The following is a 19,854-nucleotide window of genomic DNA, read 5'->3' on the forward strand; positions in this document are numbered from 1 at the left end:
ACCCAAGGCATAAAAGACAAAAGAAACAACTGACAAATTTGAGTTCATCAAAATTAAAAACTTGTGCATCTAAGGAAATTATCAAGAAGGTAAAAAGACAATCTACAGAATAGGAGAAAATACTTTGAAACCACATATCGAATAAGGGTTTAATATCTGGAACATATAAAGACCTACAACTCAACAACAAAAAGACAAACAATCAAATTTAAAAATGGACAAATGATTGAATAGATATTTCTCCAAAGAAGATACACAAATGGCTAATAAAAAGATGAAAAGGTGTTCAACCCTGTTCACCATTTGGGAAATGGAAATTAAAACCACGGTGACATAACACTTCATACCCACAAGGATGGCTATTATTAAAAAAAAAAAAAACGGAAATAACAAGTGTTGGAGAGTATTTGGAGAAACTGACACTCTAGTGCATTGTTGATGAGAATGTAAAATGTTGCAGCCACAGTAGCAAGCAGCATGGTGTTCCTCAAAAAGTTAAATATAGAAGTAACATTTAACCTGGAAATCCCACTTCTAGGTATATAACCAAAGAGAGTGAAAACATGGCCACAACAGATTCTTGTGCATCAATGTTTATAGCAGGATTATTCACAATAACCAAAATCTGGAAACAAGCCGAATGCCCAACAATAAATAAATGGAGAAACAAAATGTGCTACATATACACACTAGAATATTATTCAGCCACAAGAACAAATTAATATGAGACATACTGCAACACCCTGCTCAGTGAAACAAGTGAAAACATTATGCTCAGTGAAACAAGCAAGGCATGTAAAGATGAAAATTGTATGATAACATTTATAAGAGATGACTAGAAATAGCAAATTCGCAGAGATAGAAAGCAGATTAGAAGTTACTTGGGGGCCAGAGGCATGGGGAGTATTTTTAAAAAAAAGAACAATGTTCTGTGGCATGCCACATCATGGGTAAGCCTTGAAGACATCATCTTAGATGAAATAAGCCAAATGCAAAAGCACCAATATTGCATGACTCCATTACATGAAATATCTCAAATAAGCCAACTGGCAGAGACAGAAACTGGACCAGAGGCTAAGAAGGGCTGATGTAGGGGACATGAGCTGTTACTGGGTGAGAGAAAAGTTCTGGTGGTGGATGGCGGGGATGGTGTGACTGTAATTAATGCCACTGAATTGCATAATTAAATTGGTAAAAATGGCAAATTTTATGTTATATGCATATATACAATTAAGATTTATAAACTTAAAAACAAAGACACAAATGTAGGTATAACACTGCAGGTCAACTTGGTAAGATTATACCCACAAGTAAGGAGGACATCTGTTCCTGAAATGTTGACCTTTCAGTAAAGTCTTCCCAGCACTTGGTGTCCATACCTCTTACATCGGATCCCTGCAGTCAGAAGGGAGGCCCACATGTCCTTCACCGCCTGCAGCTGCTGCTGAAGAGCAGGCACGCCTTCTGGAGAGGTGTTCTGCAAGACAGACTCCCCTCTAGTCACTATCATATTCATCTGGATCTCTTTTTCCTGCTTCAATGATAATAGAGCCTGTAAAACCAAACATAGAAGAAGTTCTCTGTCTTTTGCATGTTTAACACTCTTGGCCTTAAAGATGTGAAAGCTCCTGGAGGTAGTAGAATGATATGCAACGATGGTACCGAAAGAGATTCTTGGAAAGCAGAATCTTAAGGACAAGATTGTTGAAGCTGGTTCTAAGGATTTTGGAATTGGTTCCCTAATTTGATTAGATTAAAAGGTACTAATGACTATTTCCAGCAATCAATGGGGCACTGATAGTTCATGCTGTGAACTGGCAAAAGAGATACACAAAATGTCATCACTGGATACAATACTTATTTGCTTATAAGAGGCAAACCTCTGGGTGACAGTGTATTTGATAACTTAATAGAGTTCATGAAATTAAAAAGTATACTGGTGTTGACTGGTCGTTCTTAAACACGCTGGATAAAGTTGTTAAAGAAAATGATGGACTCAGAGTTTCAAATTCTCAGCTCAAGAGCCAAATGAACGACATGAAAGTTTCTCTGTATACCCTGAAGGAAACTCTTCTAGCTGCAAATTTGAGATTTTTGAAAACCAGATGTAGAGTCTTATTGTACGAGTAGCTTAATTGCAACACAAATTGAATTTCCAACTTCCATGTGTCTGCTATTAAAGTGACACCAGCGACTGAGATGGATGGGATCCTGAAAACTGGAATGGGGACCTCAGGGCTGATCATGATGCTGTGGGGACAGTGAATCCCGAAATTCTCCTCATCCTATCCGTTGGCGGCTTAAAGGGAGAACTGAGGGTTTCTTTCAGAAGACAGAAAGAAGGATTTCTATCTCTACTTCAACCAGTCAGCATCTCCTAGGGAATTCAACATCACCATCACCCAGCTTCTATCTTGTGGTGTGCTTATGGAATTCAGATTTGCCAGTCCCCACGGTCATGTGAGCAAATCCTGTAAGTCTCCTAACATTTAAATATATATTAAATATATACGCATCTTTGAAATACACACACACACATATATGATCTCCTGTTTTTCTGAAGAATCCTGACCAATACAGATTCTCAAATACAGAATCTCTCAGGCTGTTAAATTGGAAAGTCACTGGCCAGTGAGTACAAGTTACCAGTCACCACCAGGGACCTTCTGGGCTCCACATGGCCTCCCTTTTCAGAACTCATTTCCTCTCTGAAGAATCCATTCCTTCCACTGAAGTTTCATTTTTCTGTTTTTAATAGGGGAAAAATACTCCAGTTGAATTCACAGATTCTCAAAAGTCATAGGGTGTACAGCTTTTTAATGTTAAGATCTCCAGCACAAGGGACTGATAGAAAGAGATCAATTTCTGAAGTTCCAGCCTAAATTTCACTTTGTTATAAACATTAGTCTTTTTCATTCAAGAGAAAGAAGCTTTGATTTAAAGTTATCAAACTAGTATTATCACAAAAAGGAGACGGTTTCATCTCCCTCCCTAATCTGGAGCTTGCCAACCTCTGCAGCCTTTGCTTCAGTTGCTCATTGCCGTCAGTTTTTACTTCAGCAATAAAGTACTGTTAGTAATTTCTTACACACTATGCTACTTTTTTTTTTTTTGCCTCTAACTTTTGCTTATGCTTTACCTACACCTTGGGATCATTCTCAAATATTCACCCTGTCATCTTTGCCAGGATAAAAGCGAACATAATTCTGAAAATCATGCCGTAGGTTTCAAACTTCCTGGGAAACCTGCTCTGATTCGCAACCCCATCCCTCCTGCACTGTCTGCTTCTTTGCACGTCTACAACAACCAGCATATTTGCATCTGTATTTCAGCCTCATGGGATCCTTGAGGCCAAAGACCATATTTATTCATCTTTAATTTCCTGGTATCAAGACAGAGGGTCAGTTACTGGAGGCATGCAGGGTAGGAATGGGAGATGAATGCATGAAGAGTGATTATTTTAACACAAATGTCATAAAACTGACACCCTGGGTTAGGGGATGAATTAACTAAATGATACGAGCAGGGAAGTGAGTTGAATAAGATGGGAGATGTTTTACCCTATACAATGTTTCACCAACATATTTTCTCAAGATACATGGGTCTGAATGACAATTAAATGCATTACATGGGCTTGGACTTGATTTAATAATGAAGAAAATACTCAAAAATATATTTTCTGGACAACTCAAAAAAATGGAATATAATTCGACTGAAAGCTTTATATCAGTGTTAAATTTCTTGAACTTAATTATTCTTATTGTGGTTGCATAAGTGAATATCCTTAGTCTTAGGAAATATACATGGAAATATTGAGTGCTCAGGGAACAGGATGTGTGCAACCTACTCTCAAATTTAGACAACAGATAGATACAAAACGATACAACAAACGTTGCAAAATATTAAAAGTTCATAATTCTATCTGAGTATGGGGTATATTGGCATTCTCTGCATTATTTTTGCAATTTTACTGTAAGTTTGAACTTCTGTCAAAATGAAAACAATATGTCTGTGGTATAATTGGAAACTTACCTCATAACTGGCTATTTAGCTAATTGATAGCATTCGAGTTTTTTTTTTTTTTCCACTTCAGTTTTTTTAAAGCATTTGTGGACAAACATGACTGGGTAATGTTTAGGTGTGCCATTATATGCAAATGGAATCATGCCCACAAGGGCATTCTGAGATTTCTCACGGAGACAGTGTGACAAAAATCACGTCACTGGACAGCATCTTGAGAAATTTTGAGCAGAAGAAATTCTGTGCCTTAGAACTTTCGCTCTGGGAACACGCACCTCCAGCTTGAGCATCCTGCTATCCAGCACACTCTTGTCAGATGTCGGGTGGCAGTAAGAATCCAGCATGTGGACGGCATCGGTCATCCAGTCTTGTAGTTCTTTAATCCCAAGAGAGAATTGATTGTGCTCTGCAACAATCCTCTCTAATCTTGACACTTTCTCCTGGAGATGACAGATAAGCATTTGACTGTCCATCCCATAGAGCTATCACAGCCTAAACTACACAAAGGGTAGAGCTAACAGTTTGTTTGAAATAACTAAAATCAGTCATAGGTTCACATGTCAAACAGATGCTATGAGGCAAATCTATTAATTCTATGAGATCTGCTAAATCTCTTTCTAAATAGTAAAAATATTACAATAATTTGTCCAAAAGGCAGAAACATTACCATTTCCTGCCCCTCAATGTATTCTCTGTTATGAGTATTCTTTTCTTAGAATCAGTAAAATGTTTTCTTACTGTCTTGTCTGGGAGAATAATGAAAGTGGTTTCCAACTTATATACATTCATTCAGCGTAATTGATAATATAGGCCCTACCACCTATGTGGCAGCCAACATTCTAAAAAATAATTACCTGGAATTCTGTAGTGTCTCTAAATTGAAAAAGTTGGGACCATAAATGTCATTCATTTATTAATTAAAGGTCTTAACCAGAACCATAAGTAACATTTGCAGTTCTTAAAACATTAAATACCTACTAAGTCACATTCATTGGAATGAATCCTTAATTCATTCCAATTTTAGATATAAGCCAGATTCTATTAAGACAAAAAGAAAAGTATTCACAGAACCAATATGGGTGGAGACATCAAGTATTTACTCTAAGACCTGTACTAGAGTGACTGTCTCAATGATATTTTATTGAAGACCCAAATTAGGAGACCAGAAATAATTCCATACTAAAATAGGAAAGGTAAAATAAAAGATGAAATTATAGCAAGTTCTCATCAGTCAAAATCTGAAGTGCAATAGAGAATTATAGGGCACAAATGTTACAAGCCACATTAGGTTTAAGTTAAGCCTACACCATAAAATTCAAGATGGGTCTGTGTTGTATCAGCTGAGTGCTCTAAATGAGGATAGAGTGGGATCCCATTTACTTTTATTCTGAACCATCTGAAATGAGGTTAAATCAGTTACGTGGTTCATTGCTAGTTTCGAGTTTGGCAATTACTCTAGATTCTGGTCTGAAACTAAATCGATACATCCTTGATTATATATAACAAATGTGAGGACTTTTGGCAAATTTAAAAACAAACTATTATCACAAACTCATTACATTTAGTCCATCAGAATTTAAATTGCTTTACACTCATGTTTTCCTGAGATCATTTTATTCCTGAGATTCTTTACAACAAAAATTCTGGATTTTGTCTTAGGTTTATGCCTTGTGGTTTCAAAATAGAAAACTCTGTGGAACGTATCATTCTGGTAAAAAAGAAATTTGCAAAAAAAGAGATTGGTAGTCTTTTCTATCTTTGAGCCCTCCCCTACTCTTTTTAGACACCCATATCAAGATGGCAAACACACATGGCAAACTCAATCACAAGGCTGGGGTTGGCACGTACACTCTTCTGTCCAGACCTGAAGACACACACTGTGGGCTTGCCCAGCTAAATGTCCCATGCAACCCAACCATGTGCCTCCAGGTCTGTGGCATGACAACACCGCTCACATACAACACTTGCCAGGCATTACCTTGGTTAGATTGCTTAGCGCTAGATACTGAGAAGACAGCTGCGACACTCTGTGCATAAAGCTCTTGCTGGCAGCCTGTCCTTCCCACAGCTGCTGAGCTTTCTCTTTCAGCCTGTTGAGCTGAGGCTCGTAGCAGTTTATTTCCTCAAGGACAGACTGAAAAGCACAAGCAAGTTACTATTAAGGGGCTGGGGGAAAGCACCTAGCAGACGAAGCCTTGGTCCAAAGAACACAGAAATAAACACTGGCAAGCAAGAAGGAGACCATAAGGGCTTTAACATTTCCAAGCTACATACCATAGAGCATTACAGGAAGGAGATAAGTTACAACCAAAAGGAAAGCTGGAAAACATAAAACCTGTAAGAAACAGGGATAGGATACACTCTATTTCAAAACTGCATAGTCTAACTCTGGGATACTCAGCATGCATCTGAACATGGGATGGACAGAAAGTTGTGGGCAGATCAGGCTGAGGGTCATATCACCTGGAGCTTCTGCTGTTCTCTCCTCTTTGCTGGCAGATCAAAGAGCCGACTACTGCTTTCATGTACCATCCTCTCCGTTTTACTCAACCAGTCCTGGACAGGCTCAGCACTTACTTCAAAATCCTTCATTTGGACCTTTAGATTCTACAAGGTTGGAAATGGTGGGAGACATCTTTAGACAGAAGAATTTTTTTTATTTTATTTTTTTTACATGGGCAGGCACCGGGAATCGAACCTGGGTTCTTGGGCTTGGCAGGCAAGCGTTCTTACCTGCTGAGCCACCGTGGCCCACCGTAGACAGAAGAATTTAAATGGCAGGCCCAAAATCCTTTTCTTGGCATTCCAAGCCTGTGACAATCTTGCTCTGGTGACCCCCTCCTCTGCTTTCCCTCTTCCCAATGTCTGGAACATTCTACAATTCATTTTGGCACCTGTATAATTTCTGACCATCCTTTATGAACTTTTTAGGGATTTAAAACTGAATCTTTCCCTAAGCATCCATCCCACCTCAAAAATTACACCAGCTTCTCAACTTGTGCATTTATTTCCTGTTTATGCCAGTCATCACATACTTTATCCCAGACTAGGTCGGGCTGTGAACTTACATCTGCTGTACGCATGCCTTATCTCCGGTTACAAGGCCCATGAGGACAGGGGGCCTGGGTTTTCCACTTCCCAGGACACACCAGGGTACCTTGTAAGAATGTTATGAAGTGTTAGTAAATATTTGTTGATTTTGATTAACGGTGAGATAAGAACAACAAATAGTTTATATGCTCATTCTGTTTCTAATAAGCAATTTGTTTATTCTGATTTATAATGAGACAAAAGATATTAAATAGTGTTATGTGATTATTACACAATCATGTTGTAAATACTTTCGCAGATACCTTTTAGATACTACTAGCTGTAAAATGTATTTGTTAAAGTTTAATATGGCACCATTTCACTGTTGTAATGGTGTCTATATCCCCTGGGTATTGCTTATAAAAGTGCTAGACTGAAACTAGCTTTAATTTGCTATTTTTGCCACCATATAAACCAACTAAAGGCTTTTAAACCAATCATCCCTTTAGTAGTTTTGTTAACGAGCAAGTCCATAAAGGCCAGCTGAGTCATCCAAGTGGCAAGGATGAGAGCACCTGTGGCAGAAAGGTTCACGGTTCCATCTATACCTGATCCAGGATGTCTACAACGTAGGGATAATTTGCTTGTTTTACTCAGCTCTTGGGGTGATGGGCTAGTTTGGGGAATGCCTTGGAAAGTTGAAAATGCTTCACAAATGCAAGATACCAAGATGAGTTTGGAGAACAACACTAAAATCTAAGCTTTGTGAGGGTGGGGTATTTGTTTTGTTTTATTCTCTGCTCTATCCTCACAGCTTGGAATAATCCCCTGGAAAATAGAAGGTTCTTAGCAATATTTGTTGAATAATTAAATGAGTACAAAATGTAAGGTGTTTCCATTTTCCTGTTACTGGAGTCTCATGGAACCATTAAATAGAGCAAAGCAGGGGATGATGGTCAGGAATTTAGGTTCTACAAAGACAGGGGACAGAGGATCAGAGCTGGGGTGGGGGTGGGGGTCAGACAGTGGTCTGATACAAAAATCCTTGTTTAAAGATTTCAGTCATGGGGTTTGGGCAAGGCATCCAGGTAGCAGGAGTAAGAACAGAGCTTGATTTTAAGTCAACCGACTGCTACAATCCCTCATATGCCTGCCACCTGCAGAAGTATACAGGCCTCCCATTAAATTTTCATTCTGCATGCTTTCCTAATTATTTCTTCCAACACTTCAAAAACTACCTACAAACCTTCAAAGCCCACATCTATAGAGTAGCATTTATATAACATTCTTAGCCAGTCTGCCTGGGTTTGAGCCTTGTCTCCATTGATCACTAGCCTTGTGAACTTGGCAACTTTTAAATCCATTCCATTCCTTGGTTTCCTCACCCACTAAATGGTGTTAACAGGGTTCCCATTTTAAAAGATGGTCCAGAGGACTGAATGCTTCCACACAGGTTAAGTGCTTACAGCAGGGCTGGCTCTAGTTTGCTATCACTTTTATTACTGTAGCTTGAACCTCTCTCTTGAGATTTGCCCTCAGGTTTACCACCGCTTTGCTGGTCCTTGCCCCGTGGATGTTTTGCAAGCACATCAAATTTAACATCTATTGAATTTAATTAATTTTTATCTCTTCCAAAACTCCCTTTCCTACCACATTTATGTCTTCAGGTAAGAGCATCACATTTTATGCAAGCTTCCAAACTGGGAACTAAGGACTCAAATTTACCTCTCCTTTCTTCCTCCATGCTTATCATATTAGTTACCAAGTCCTGTCATGTTTCCCTTTAGAGACAAATTCTCCAACCTATTTTTCTTTACTTAATTCAAGTTTCCGTCACTCTCATCTATAGAAGGTTTTTTATCTGGGCTCCCTGTTACTTACCATTCCCACTCTGATTACACTGTGGTCATCGAATTGATAATCTACTCTCCTGCTTGAAGAACTGCAGGTTCCCTACTCAATCATTCTCAACCAGGAAAGAATGAAGTTCGTGTTCCCTAAAGCATCCATGGCATATAAGGAATTAACTTCTCTCTTACACATCTAGAATGGTTCTGGTCATGTTCCATCCTTGGGAGAACTGAGAAAACAGGTGTTCAAATCATTTTCTGTGCTTCATGGTTCAGATGAGTAACTTTGGTCACGGGTAAGGTCAATTCCTTAGCACACAAGACAGTTCACTATCTACCCTACTCTGCACCTGCAGTCCTATCTGTTGTTCTATCCACGAAACCCCATGCTTGTGTCAACATGCCCTGTTCAGTGTCTGCTGGCCCTGAATACAGTCAATTCCTTCCACCTGGAAAGCATCTCAGCCTTGATGAATTTCAAGGCTATCTGACCTTCAAGATTCAAGTTAGTCTGACACTGATGCACCTGAACATCTTTTTTTTACATGGGCAGGCACCAGGAATCGAACCCGGGTCGTCGGGCATGGCAGGCAAGCATTCTTACCTGCTGAGCCACCGTGGCCCACCCCCTGAACATCTTTTAATATGCATGACTGTCCCCTTCTAGAAAGCCAACTCCATGAGGGAAGGAAAAAGACTTAACCCTCTTGTATTCCTAGCATAATGGCTGGCAACACTAGGCATTCAAGCTATGCCAGAAGACAGAAGGAGGGAGAGATGGATCAAATTCAAGAGTTTAGCGTACCATGAGAAAAAAAGGCAGATTAAGAAAACAAGCAATTTCTGACCTGCTCATTTATTTCTGGACATGTCTGAAACTAGATACTCTTGCAATCAATGCAACCAATGCATTCGAGCTCAGGCCATGTGGCAATAATGACCCCGCTGGGATTAAGGGTACATTTCTAGTCACTACACAATATTTATCACTCTCTATTAAATTAAGGATGACTACCAGGAAGGAATAGCCACTTTTACAATGGAGAATTATAATGGAATGGTCTTGGATTCAGAAAGAATTCAGGAAATATGCTTTACTCTTTATGGATATTAATTTTCCATTGTGCACTTACAGTGGTCATAATCAAATTAAAGATCTGTTCTGTCAGGAAGTTTTTCTTAAAAGAAAAAAAAATACTCTCCATGCCTCTAAATTCTCCTCTGAGTAAAGAACTGCTATGCAAAATTGATGATCTCAGAAGAAAAAATAATTGCACTGTGGCAGCAATTATGTTGCAATTAAAAGAAATTCAACTTATGTTGTCTCCAGTTAAACAAAATTTATAAACATTTTCTCTGCATACTTAATTCCTAAAAACCTACTACTTGATATTTGCATTTGTTATAATGTACCCTCTCATGCCTAGCATTTTGCTGCCTTACATGGATATTTTGGTTTATTCTCCTAGAACAATTTCCCAAACTTGAAGTCTTTACAATGAAAGGTTAATGACATGTTTAACTTTAAAACTGGTAGTTCCCAACAGGTGAACTCACTGTCTGCCCCCATCTCAGGGGTGTAAATCTCTCTGGGAATGTGGGACAAGACTGCTGGGGATGAGCTGGGAGCCAGCATCATGGAATTTAGGAAGCCTTCTTGATCAAAAGGGAGAACAGAGAAGTGAGACAAAATAAAGTTTCAGTGACTGAGAGATTTCAAACAGAGTGGAGAGGTTATCCTGGAAATTATTTTTATGCATTATATGCATGTACCTTTTTAGTTTCTGGTGTATTGGAGTGGCTACAGGGAAGTACCCAGAACTTCTGAACTACACTCCAAAGACTTGATTCTTGAAGAAAATTATATAACTATACAGCTCTTTCAATGGATCATGCAATTGTGAAAACCTCAAGACTGATGCTCCCTTTAGCCAGGGTATGGACAGATGAGTAAAAATTAGGACAAAAAAATTAATAAATAACGGGGAGGGGATAAGCGGTTAAAAAATTGTGTACGTTATACTATTGATGGTCAATGGGGAAGAGGGGTGGTGGTAATGGGATGTATGGTTTTTCTCTTTTGTCTTTTAGTTTCTTTTTCTGAAGTGATGCAAATGTTCTAAGAGTGGCCATGGTGATGAATGCACAACTATGTGATGATACTGTGAGCCACTGATTGCGTGCTTTGGATGGTCTGTGTGGTGCGTAAAGATATCTCAGTAAAACAAACAAACAAACAAAAAACCTGTAGTTCCTGTTGGTGTGGTGCATGGACAAGATCGTGATAAAATTCCCTATCAGTGAGACAGATTCTTAATTCCTCAGTGAGGCTCACACTTCCACCAATCTTTCATCCAGTTATCCGTGCATATTCAAGAGGGGTGACCACAGCCACTGGCAAGAGCACTTAGAAGAAATATTGGGACTCTGGATTAACTAAAACAACAGCTACAATACAGAATGTATCTGCAATATATACCTCTAGGGCAGATTCCTTTTGGTGGAGATTTGAATGAAAATTTTTCCAATCTTCTTTTGCAGCCGCAACTTTGGCCTGGATACCTTTAGCTTTCTCTTCTGTCAACAGAGGAGAAACAAGTTCTCCTTTAGATAGCATCACGTTTAGCTTGTGTTGTCCATTTTCACTTTCTGACAAAAACTCCTATAAAGAATCAAGATTAGGCATAACTAAAGATTCTGTGTTTTAAATAGATCAATGTTTTCTACTTAGCTTTCAAAAAAAAAATCAAAGAAGTGATAAGCTCTTTTTATTATATATATGAAATGACCCAGATCTTCCTTTAATAGTCAGGTTACAAGCTCTTTTATTTATTAATTTAAATAAATTAATAAATAATTTATTAATTTTTTTAGTCCCCCAAAAGGCTATGAGCTGCCGACCTCCCTACCCCCTCTCTCTCTCCGCCGGACCGCCGCGAGCCGCCCGACCTCCCTACCCCCTCTCTCTCTCCGCCGGACCGCCGCGCGGCGCACGCGCCCCGCAGCGGCCGAGCCGCCCGACCTCCCTACCCCCTCTCTCTCTCCGCCGGACCGCCGCGCGGCGCACGCGCCCCGCAGCGGCCGAGCCGCCCGACCTCCCTACCCCCTCTCTCTCTCCGCCGGACCGCCGCGCGGCGCACGCGCCCCGCAGCGGCCGAGCCGCCCGACCTCCCTACCCCCTCTCTCTCTCCGCCGGACCGCCGCGCGGCGCACGCGCCCCGCAGCAGCCGAGCCGCCCGACCTCCCTACCCCCTCTCTCTCTCCGCCGGACCGCCGCGCGGCGCACGCGCCCCGCAGCAGCCGAGCCGCCCGACCTCCCTACCCCCTCTCTCTCTCCGCCGGACCGCCGCGCGGCGCACGCGCCCCGCAGCAGCCGAGCCGCCCGACCTCCCTACCCCCTCTCTCTCTCCGCCGGACCGCCGCGCGGCGCACGCGCCCCGCAGCAGCCGAGCCGCCCGACCTCCCTACCCCCTCTCTCTCTCCGCCGGACCGCCGCGAGCCGCCCGACCTCCCTACCCCCTCTCTCTCTCCGCCGGACCGCCGCGCGGCGCACGCGCCCCGCAGCGGCCGAGCCGCCCGACCTCCCTACCCCCTCTCTCTCTCCGCCGGACCGCCGCGCGGCGCCCGCGCCCCGCAGCGGCCGAGCCGCCCGACCTCCCTACCCCCTCTCTCTCTCCGCCGGACCGCCGCGCGGCGCACGCGCCCCGCAGCGGCCGAGCCGCCCGACCTCCCTACCCCCTCTCCCTCTCCGCCGGACCGCCGCGCGGCGCACGCGCCCCGCAGCAGCCGAGCCGCCCGACCTCCCTACCCCCTCTCCCTCTCCGCCGGACCGCCGCGCGGCGCACGCGCCCCGCAGCAGCCGAGCCGCCCGACCTCCCTACCCCCTCTCTCTCTCCGCCGGACCGCCGCGCGGCGCACGCGCCCCGCAGCAGCCGAGCCGCCCGACCTCCCTACCCCCTCTCCCTCTCCGCCGGACCGCCGCGCGGCGCACGCGCCCCGCAGCAGCCGAGCCGCCCGACCTCCCTACCCCCCTCCTCCCCCTCCTGCTCCGGCTGCTCTCCAACCAACACGGTGCCCTCTTCCCCCACCTTCACCGTGCTCCTCCGCCACCAGCCTCGACAGCCTTGCCGCCCTCACCTTTCCTCCTCCAGAACAACTACTGGGGGAGTGGAGATAATACAGAGCAGCTCCCGGAGCCACGAGGGAGATCAAAGGGACAGCGTACCCCATCCTGGAACGGCTGACTATCTGGGAGAACCAGCTCCGGTGAGATCACCAAGAGGCACGGGCTTTCCTGGGTGGGACAGCAAGCGACCGGAGTCCCTCCCTTCCACCTTCCCAGGCCAGCTGGTAGAATTGGACAGGCGGTCCCCTTAGGCCGCGGCGGCTGGTGCCCCCACCACACGAGGCCCCCCGGAACAACTGAGATAGTTGGGTCGGAAATCCCCAGACTGCGGAGAACAGTGACCGGGGGATCCCTTCCAAACACGTGACTCCCCCGTCGGCTGGGAGCAGTGCACTCTCCCGGGCTGCGACAGCTGGCGCCCTCCCGCCACGCTTGGTGCCCCGGGCCGACTAGCCAATTTGGCCGGACGCTCTCCTGTGCTGCGACAGCCGGCGACCCGCCCCGCGTTTGGAACCCCGGGCCGGCTGGCATTCTTCCAAGACGCTTCGGTTGCCGAACCTCCCCTACGGCGAGAGTTTTCCAGAGTTGAGGGACCCACAGCAACTTTCGCTGGTGGAACCCACAGACAGGCGTGTGCCACGTGCGCCACCTACTGGGCAGGATAGGAAGAACAGAACCCAGAGACTGCGCAGAAAAATCTTTCAACCCGTGGGGTCGAACACCCGGGGAAATCTGACTAAATGCCCAGACGCCAGCAGAAGATAACGGACCACGCTCAGAAAATTGAACATATGGCCCAGTCAAACGAAGAAACCAATAGTTCAAATGAGATACAGGAGCTGAAACAACTAATGCTGAATATACGAACAGAAATGGAAAACCTCTTCAAAAACGAAATCGATAAATTGAGGGAGGACATGAAGAAGACATGGGCTGAACATAAAGAAGAAATAGAAAAACTGAAAAAACAAATCACAGAACTTATGGAAGTGAAAGATAAAGTAGAAAAGATGGAAAAAACAATGGATACCTACAATGACAGATTTAAAGAAACAGAAGATAGAATTAGTGATTTGGAGGATGAAACATCTGAACTCCAAAAAGAAACAGAAACTATCCGGAAAAGAATGGAAAAATTTGAACAAGGTATCAGGGAACTCAAGGACAATGTGAACCGTACAAATATACGTGTAGTGGGTATCCCAGAAGGAGAAGAGAAGGGAAAAGGAGGAGAAAAACTAATGGAAGAAATTATCACTGAAAATTTCCCAACTCTTATGAAAGACCTAAAATTACAGATCCAAGAAGTGCAGCGCACCCCAAAGAGATTAGACACAAATAGGCGTTCCCCAAGACACTTACTAGTTAGAATGTCAGAGGTCAAAGAGAAAGAGAGGATCTTGAAGGCAGCGAGAGAAAAACAATCCGTCACATACAAGGGAAACCCAATAAGACTATGTGTAGATTTCTCAGCAGAAACCATGGAAGCTAGAAGACAGTGGGATGATATATTTAAGTTACTAAAAGAGAAAAACTGCCAGCCAAGACTCCTATATCCAGCAAAATTGTCCTTCAAAAATGAGGGAGAAATTAAAACATTCTCAGACAAAAAGTCACTAAGAGAATTTGTGACCAAGAGACCAGCTCTGCAAGAAATACTAAAGGAAGCACTAGAGTCAGATACAAAAAGACAGAAGAGAGAGACATGGAGAAAAGTGTAGAAAGAAGGAAAGTCAGATATGATATATATAATACAAAAGGCAAAATGGTAGAGGAAAATATTATCCAAACAGTAATAACTCTAAATGTCAATGGACTGAATTCCCCAATTAAAAGACATAGACTGGCAGAATGGATTAAAAAACAGGATCCTTCTATATGCTGTCTACAGGAAACACATCTTAGACCCAAAGATAAATATAGGTTGAAAGTGAAAGGTTGGGAAAAGATATTTCATGCAAACAACAACCAGAAAAGAGCAGGAGTGGCTATACTAATATCCAACAAATTAGACTTCAAATGTAAAACAGTTAAAAGAGACAAAGAAGGACACTATATACTATTAAAAGGAACAATTAAGCAAGAAGACATAACAATCATAAATATTTACGCACCGAACCAGAATGCCCCAAAATACGTGAGGAATACACTGCAAACACTGAAGAGGGAAATAGACACATATACCATAATAGTTGGAGACTTCAATTCACCACTCTCATCAATGGACAGAACATCTACACAGAGGATCAATAAAGAAATAGAGAACCTGAATATTACTATAAATGAACTTGACTTAACAGACATTTATAGGACATTACATCCCACAACAGCAGGATACACCTTTTTTTCAAGTGCTCATGGATCATTCTCAAAGATAGACCATATGCTGGGTCACAAAGCAAGTCTTAACAAATTTAAAAATATTGAAATCATACACAACACTTTCTCGGATCATAAAGGAATGAAGTTGGAAATCAATAATAGGCGAAGGGCCAGAAAATTCATAAATACATGGAGGCTCAACAACACACTCTTAAACAACAAGTGGGTCAAAGAAGAAATTGCAAGAGAAATTAGTAAATACCTGGAGGCAAATGAAAATGAAGATACAACATATCAAAACTTATGGGACGCAGCAAAGGCAGTGCTAAGAGGGAAATTTATTGCCCTAAATGCCTTTATCAGAAAAGAAGAAAAGGCAAAAATGCAGGAATTAACTGTCCATTTGGAAGAACTGGAGAAAGAACAGCAAACTAATCCCAAAGCAAGCAAAAGGAAAGAAATAACAAAGGTTAGAGCAGAAATAAATGAAATTGAAAACATGAAAACAATAGAGAAAATCAATAAGACCAGAAGTTGGTTCTATGAGAAAATCAACAAGATTGATGGGCCCTTAGCAAGATTGACAAAAAGAAGAAGAGAGAGGATGCAAATAAATAAGATTAGAAATGAAAGAGGAGACATAACTACTGACCTCACAGAAATAAAGGAGGTAATAACAGGATACTATGAACAACTTTACGCTAATAAATACAACAATTTAGAAGAAATGGACAGGTTCCTGGAAAGACATGAACAACCAACTTTGACTCAAGAAGAAATAGACGACCTCAACAAACCAATCACAAGTAAAGAGATCGAATTAGTTATTCAAAAGCTCCCTAAAAAGAAAAGCCCAGGACCAGACGGCTTCACATGTGAATTCTATCAAACATTCCAGAAAGAATTAGTACCTACTCTCCTCAAACTCTTCAACATAATCGAAGTGGAGGGAAAACTACCTAATTCATTCTATGAAGCCAACATCACCCTCATACCAAAACCAGGCAAAGATATTACAAAAAAAGAAAACTACAGACCAATCTCTCTAATGAATACAGATGCAAAAATCCTCAATAAAATTCTAGCAAATCGTATCCAACAACACATTAAAAGAATTATACATCATGACCAAGTAGGATTCATCCCAGGTATGCAAGGATGGTTCAACATAAGAAAATCAATTAATGTAATACACCATATCAACAAATCAAAGCAGAAAAATCACATGATCATCTCAATTGATGCAGAGAAGGCATTTGACAAGATTCAACATCCTTTCCTGCTGAAAACACTTCAAAAGATAGGAATACAAGGGAACTTCCTTAAAATGATAGAGGGAATATATGAAAAACCCACAGCTAATATCATCCTCAATGGGGAAAAATTGAAAACTTTCCCCCTAAGATCAGGAACAAGACAAGGATGTCCACTATCACCACTATTATTCAACATTGTGTTGGAAGTTCTAGCCAGAGCAATTAGGCAAGAAAAAGAAATACAAGGCATCAAAATAGGAAAGGAAGAAGTAAAACTATCACTGTTTGCAGACGATATGATACTATATGTAGAAAACCCAGAAAAATCCACAACAAAATTAATAGAGCTAATAAATGAGTACAGCAAAGTAGCAGGCTACAAGATCAACATTCAAAAATCTGTAGCTTTTCTATACACTAGTAATGAACAAGCTGAGGCGGAAATCAAGAAACGAATCCCATTTACAATCGCAACTAAAAGAATAAAATACCTAGGAATAAATTTAACCAAAGAGACAAAAAACCTATATAAAGAAAACTACAAAAAACTGTTAAAAGAAATCACAGAAGACCTAAATAGATGGAAGGGCATACCGTGTTCATGGATTGGAAGACTAAATATAGTTAAGATGTCAATCCTACCTAAATTGATTTACAGATTCAATGCAATACCAATCAAAATCCCAACAACTTATTTTTCAGAAATAGAAAAACCAATAAGCAAATTTATCTGGAAGGGCAGGGTGCCCCGAATTGCTAAAAACATCTTGAGGAAAAAAAACGAAGCTGGAGGTCTCGCGCTGCCTGACTTTAAGGCATACTATGAAGCCACAGTGGTCAAAACAGCATGGTATTGGCATAAAGATAGATATATCGACCAATGGAATCGAATAGAGTGCTCAGATATAGACCCTCTCATCTATGGACATTTGATCTTTGATAAGGCAGTCAAGCCAACTCACCTGGGACAGAGCAGTCTCTTCAATAAATGGTGCCTAGAGAACTGGATATCCATATGCAAAAGAATGAAAAAAGACCCATCTCTCACACCCTATACAAAAGTTAACTCAAAATGGATCAAAGATCTAAACATTAGGTCTAAGACCATAAAACAGATAGAGGAAAATGTTGGGAGATATCTTATGGATCTTACAACTGGAGGTGGTTTTATGGACCTTAAACCTAAAGCAAGAACACTGAAGAAGGAAATAAATAAATGGGAGCTCCTCAAAATTAAACACTTTTGTGCATCAGAGAACTTCATCAAGAAAGTAGAAAGACAGCCTACACAGTGGGAGACAATATTTGGAAACGACATATCAGATAAAGGTCTAGTATCCAGAATTTATAAAGAGATTATTCAACTCAACAACAAAAAGACAGCCAACCCAATTACAAAATGGGAAAAAGACTTAAACAGACACCTACCAGAAGAAGAATTACGGATGGCCAAGAGGCACATGAAGAGATGCTCAATGTCCCTGGCCATTAGAGAAATGCAAATCAAAACCACAATGAGATATCATCTCACACCCACCAGAATGGCCATTATCAACAAAACAGAAAATGACAAGTGCTGGAGAGGATGCGGAGAAAGAGGCACACTTATTCACTGTTGGTGGGAATGTCAAAGGGTGCAACCACTGTGGAAGGCAGTTTGGCGGTTCCTCAAAAAGCTGAATATAGAATTGCCATACGACCCAGCAATACCACTGCTAGGTATCTACTCAAAGGACTTAAGGGCAAAGACACAAACGGACATTTGCACACCAATGTTTATAGCAGCGTTATTTACAATTGCAAAGAGATGGAAACAGCCAAAATCTCCATCAACAGAAGAGTGGCTAAACAAACTGTGGTATATACATACGATGGAATATTATGCAGCTTTAAGACAAGATAAACTTGTGAACCATGTAATAACATGGATGGACCTAGAGAATATTATGCTGAGTGAATCCAGCCAAAAACTAAAGGACAAATACTGTATGGTCCCACTGTTGTGAATGGACATTCGAGAATAAACTTGAAATATGTCATTGGTAACAGAGTTCAGCAGGAGTTAGAAACAGGGTAAGACAATGGGTAATTGAAGCTGAAGGGATACAGATTGTGCAACAGGACTAGATACAAAAACTCAAAAATGGACAGCACAATAATACCTAATTGTAAAGTAATCATGTTAAAATACTGAATGAAGCTGCATCTTAGCTATAGGGTTTTTTTTTTTTGTTTTTGTTTGCTTGTTGGTTTGTTTGTTGTTGTTGTTTTTTACTATTACTACTACTTTTATTTCTTTTCTTTATATTAACATTTTATATCTTTTTCTGTTGTGTTGCTAGTTCCTCTAAACTGATGCAAATGTACTAAGAAACAATGATCATGCAACTATGTGATGATGTTAAGAATTACTGAGTGCATATGTAGAATGGTATGATTTCTAAACGTTGTGTTAATTTCTTTTTTTTCTTTCCGTTAATAAAAAAAAAAAAAAAAAAAAAAAAAAAAAAAAAAATTATATTTTGATAGACCCCACCAGCACAGGACTGCATAACCAGGTCACTCCTTTAACATCAAAATTAGGATACAATATATTCTTCAAATAAAATTTCTGAAAGTAAAAAACAATTCATAGCCTCACTACCCTAAGAAAATTGGTTTGATTTGCTCTTATCCTCTACCAATTTTTGCCTGTAACATTTTTTCACATAGATATAATCATAAAATAGAGGCTATTTGCATTCTGCTTTTTCTTAATAAGAACATATCCAAAAATTACAAGCATTTTTCAGGTCTCTACATGGCCCTCATAATTATCATTTTTAATACCTGCATAATATTCCATTGGCTGATGTACTATAATTTACTAAACAATTTGCTTATTGTTGAGAATTTGGTTTCTTCCCAATTTTTCACTCTTACAAATCAGGCTACAATGAACATCTTTCACATATATATGTATATAATCTTTTATTTCTGTTTAATTATTTCCTTAGGGTATATTCCCATGAAAGGGATTCTTGAACTTCAGGGTGGGAACAATTTTATGGCGATTGAAATAAGCTGCTGGAACGCTCTCCAAAAAAGAGGGTGTAGCTGCTCGTGACACCACCAGCAGTTCATTAAAGTATCAGCTTCCCAAAAGGTCTCTGGATTGCTGACAGATTGTTGGATTTTCGTTGGTAATGATCCTTTGCTATACATTAATAGATTAAAAATGGGTCTTCAATTTAAAAAAAAAAAAAAAAAA

General features: G+C 41.0%; 1 protein-coding gene across 14 annotated transcripts in view; it reads right to left on the reverse strand.

Annotated features, from left to right (window-relative positions):
• The window catches only part of SYNE1 (spectrin repeat containing nuclear envelope protein 1), a 536,476-nt gene that overhangs the window by 232,517 nt on the left and 284,105 nt on the right, over window positions 1–19,854 (reverse strand). For 13 of the 14 annotated variants that reach the window (XM_077149294.1, XM_077149293.1, XM_077149295.1 and 10 more), the window contains exons 57-61: window positions 11,380–11,562; window positions 6,484–6,627; window positions 5,999–6,154; window positions 4,296–4,460; window positions 1,380–1,552 (exon numbers count right to left, since the gene is read on the reverse strand). In XM_077149294.1, the coding sequence (XP_077005409.1) occupies window positions 1,380–1,552; window positions 4,296–4,460; window positions 5,999–6,154; window positions 6,484–6,627; window positions 11,380–11,562 (821 nt within the window). The remainder of the gene's footprint in view (window positions 1–1,379; window positions 1,553–4,295; window positions 4,461–5,998; window positions 6,155–6,483; window positions 6,628–11,379; window positions 11,563–19,854) is intronic. The other variant, XM_077149301.1, reaches the window with a different exon arrangement.

The sequence above is a fragment of the Tamandua tetradactyla genome, chromosome 2 (assembly GCF_023851605.1).
Source record: "Tamandua tetradactyla isolate mTamTet1 chromosome 2, mTamTet1.pri, whole genome shotgun sequence".
Lineage (NCBI taxonomy): Eukaryota > Metazoa > Chordata > Mammalia > Pilosa > Myrmecophagidae > Tamandua > Tamandua tetradactyla.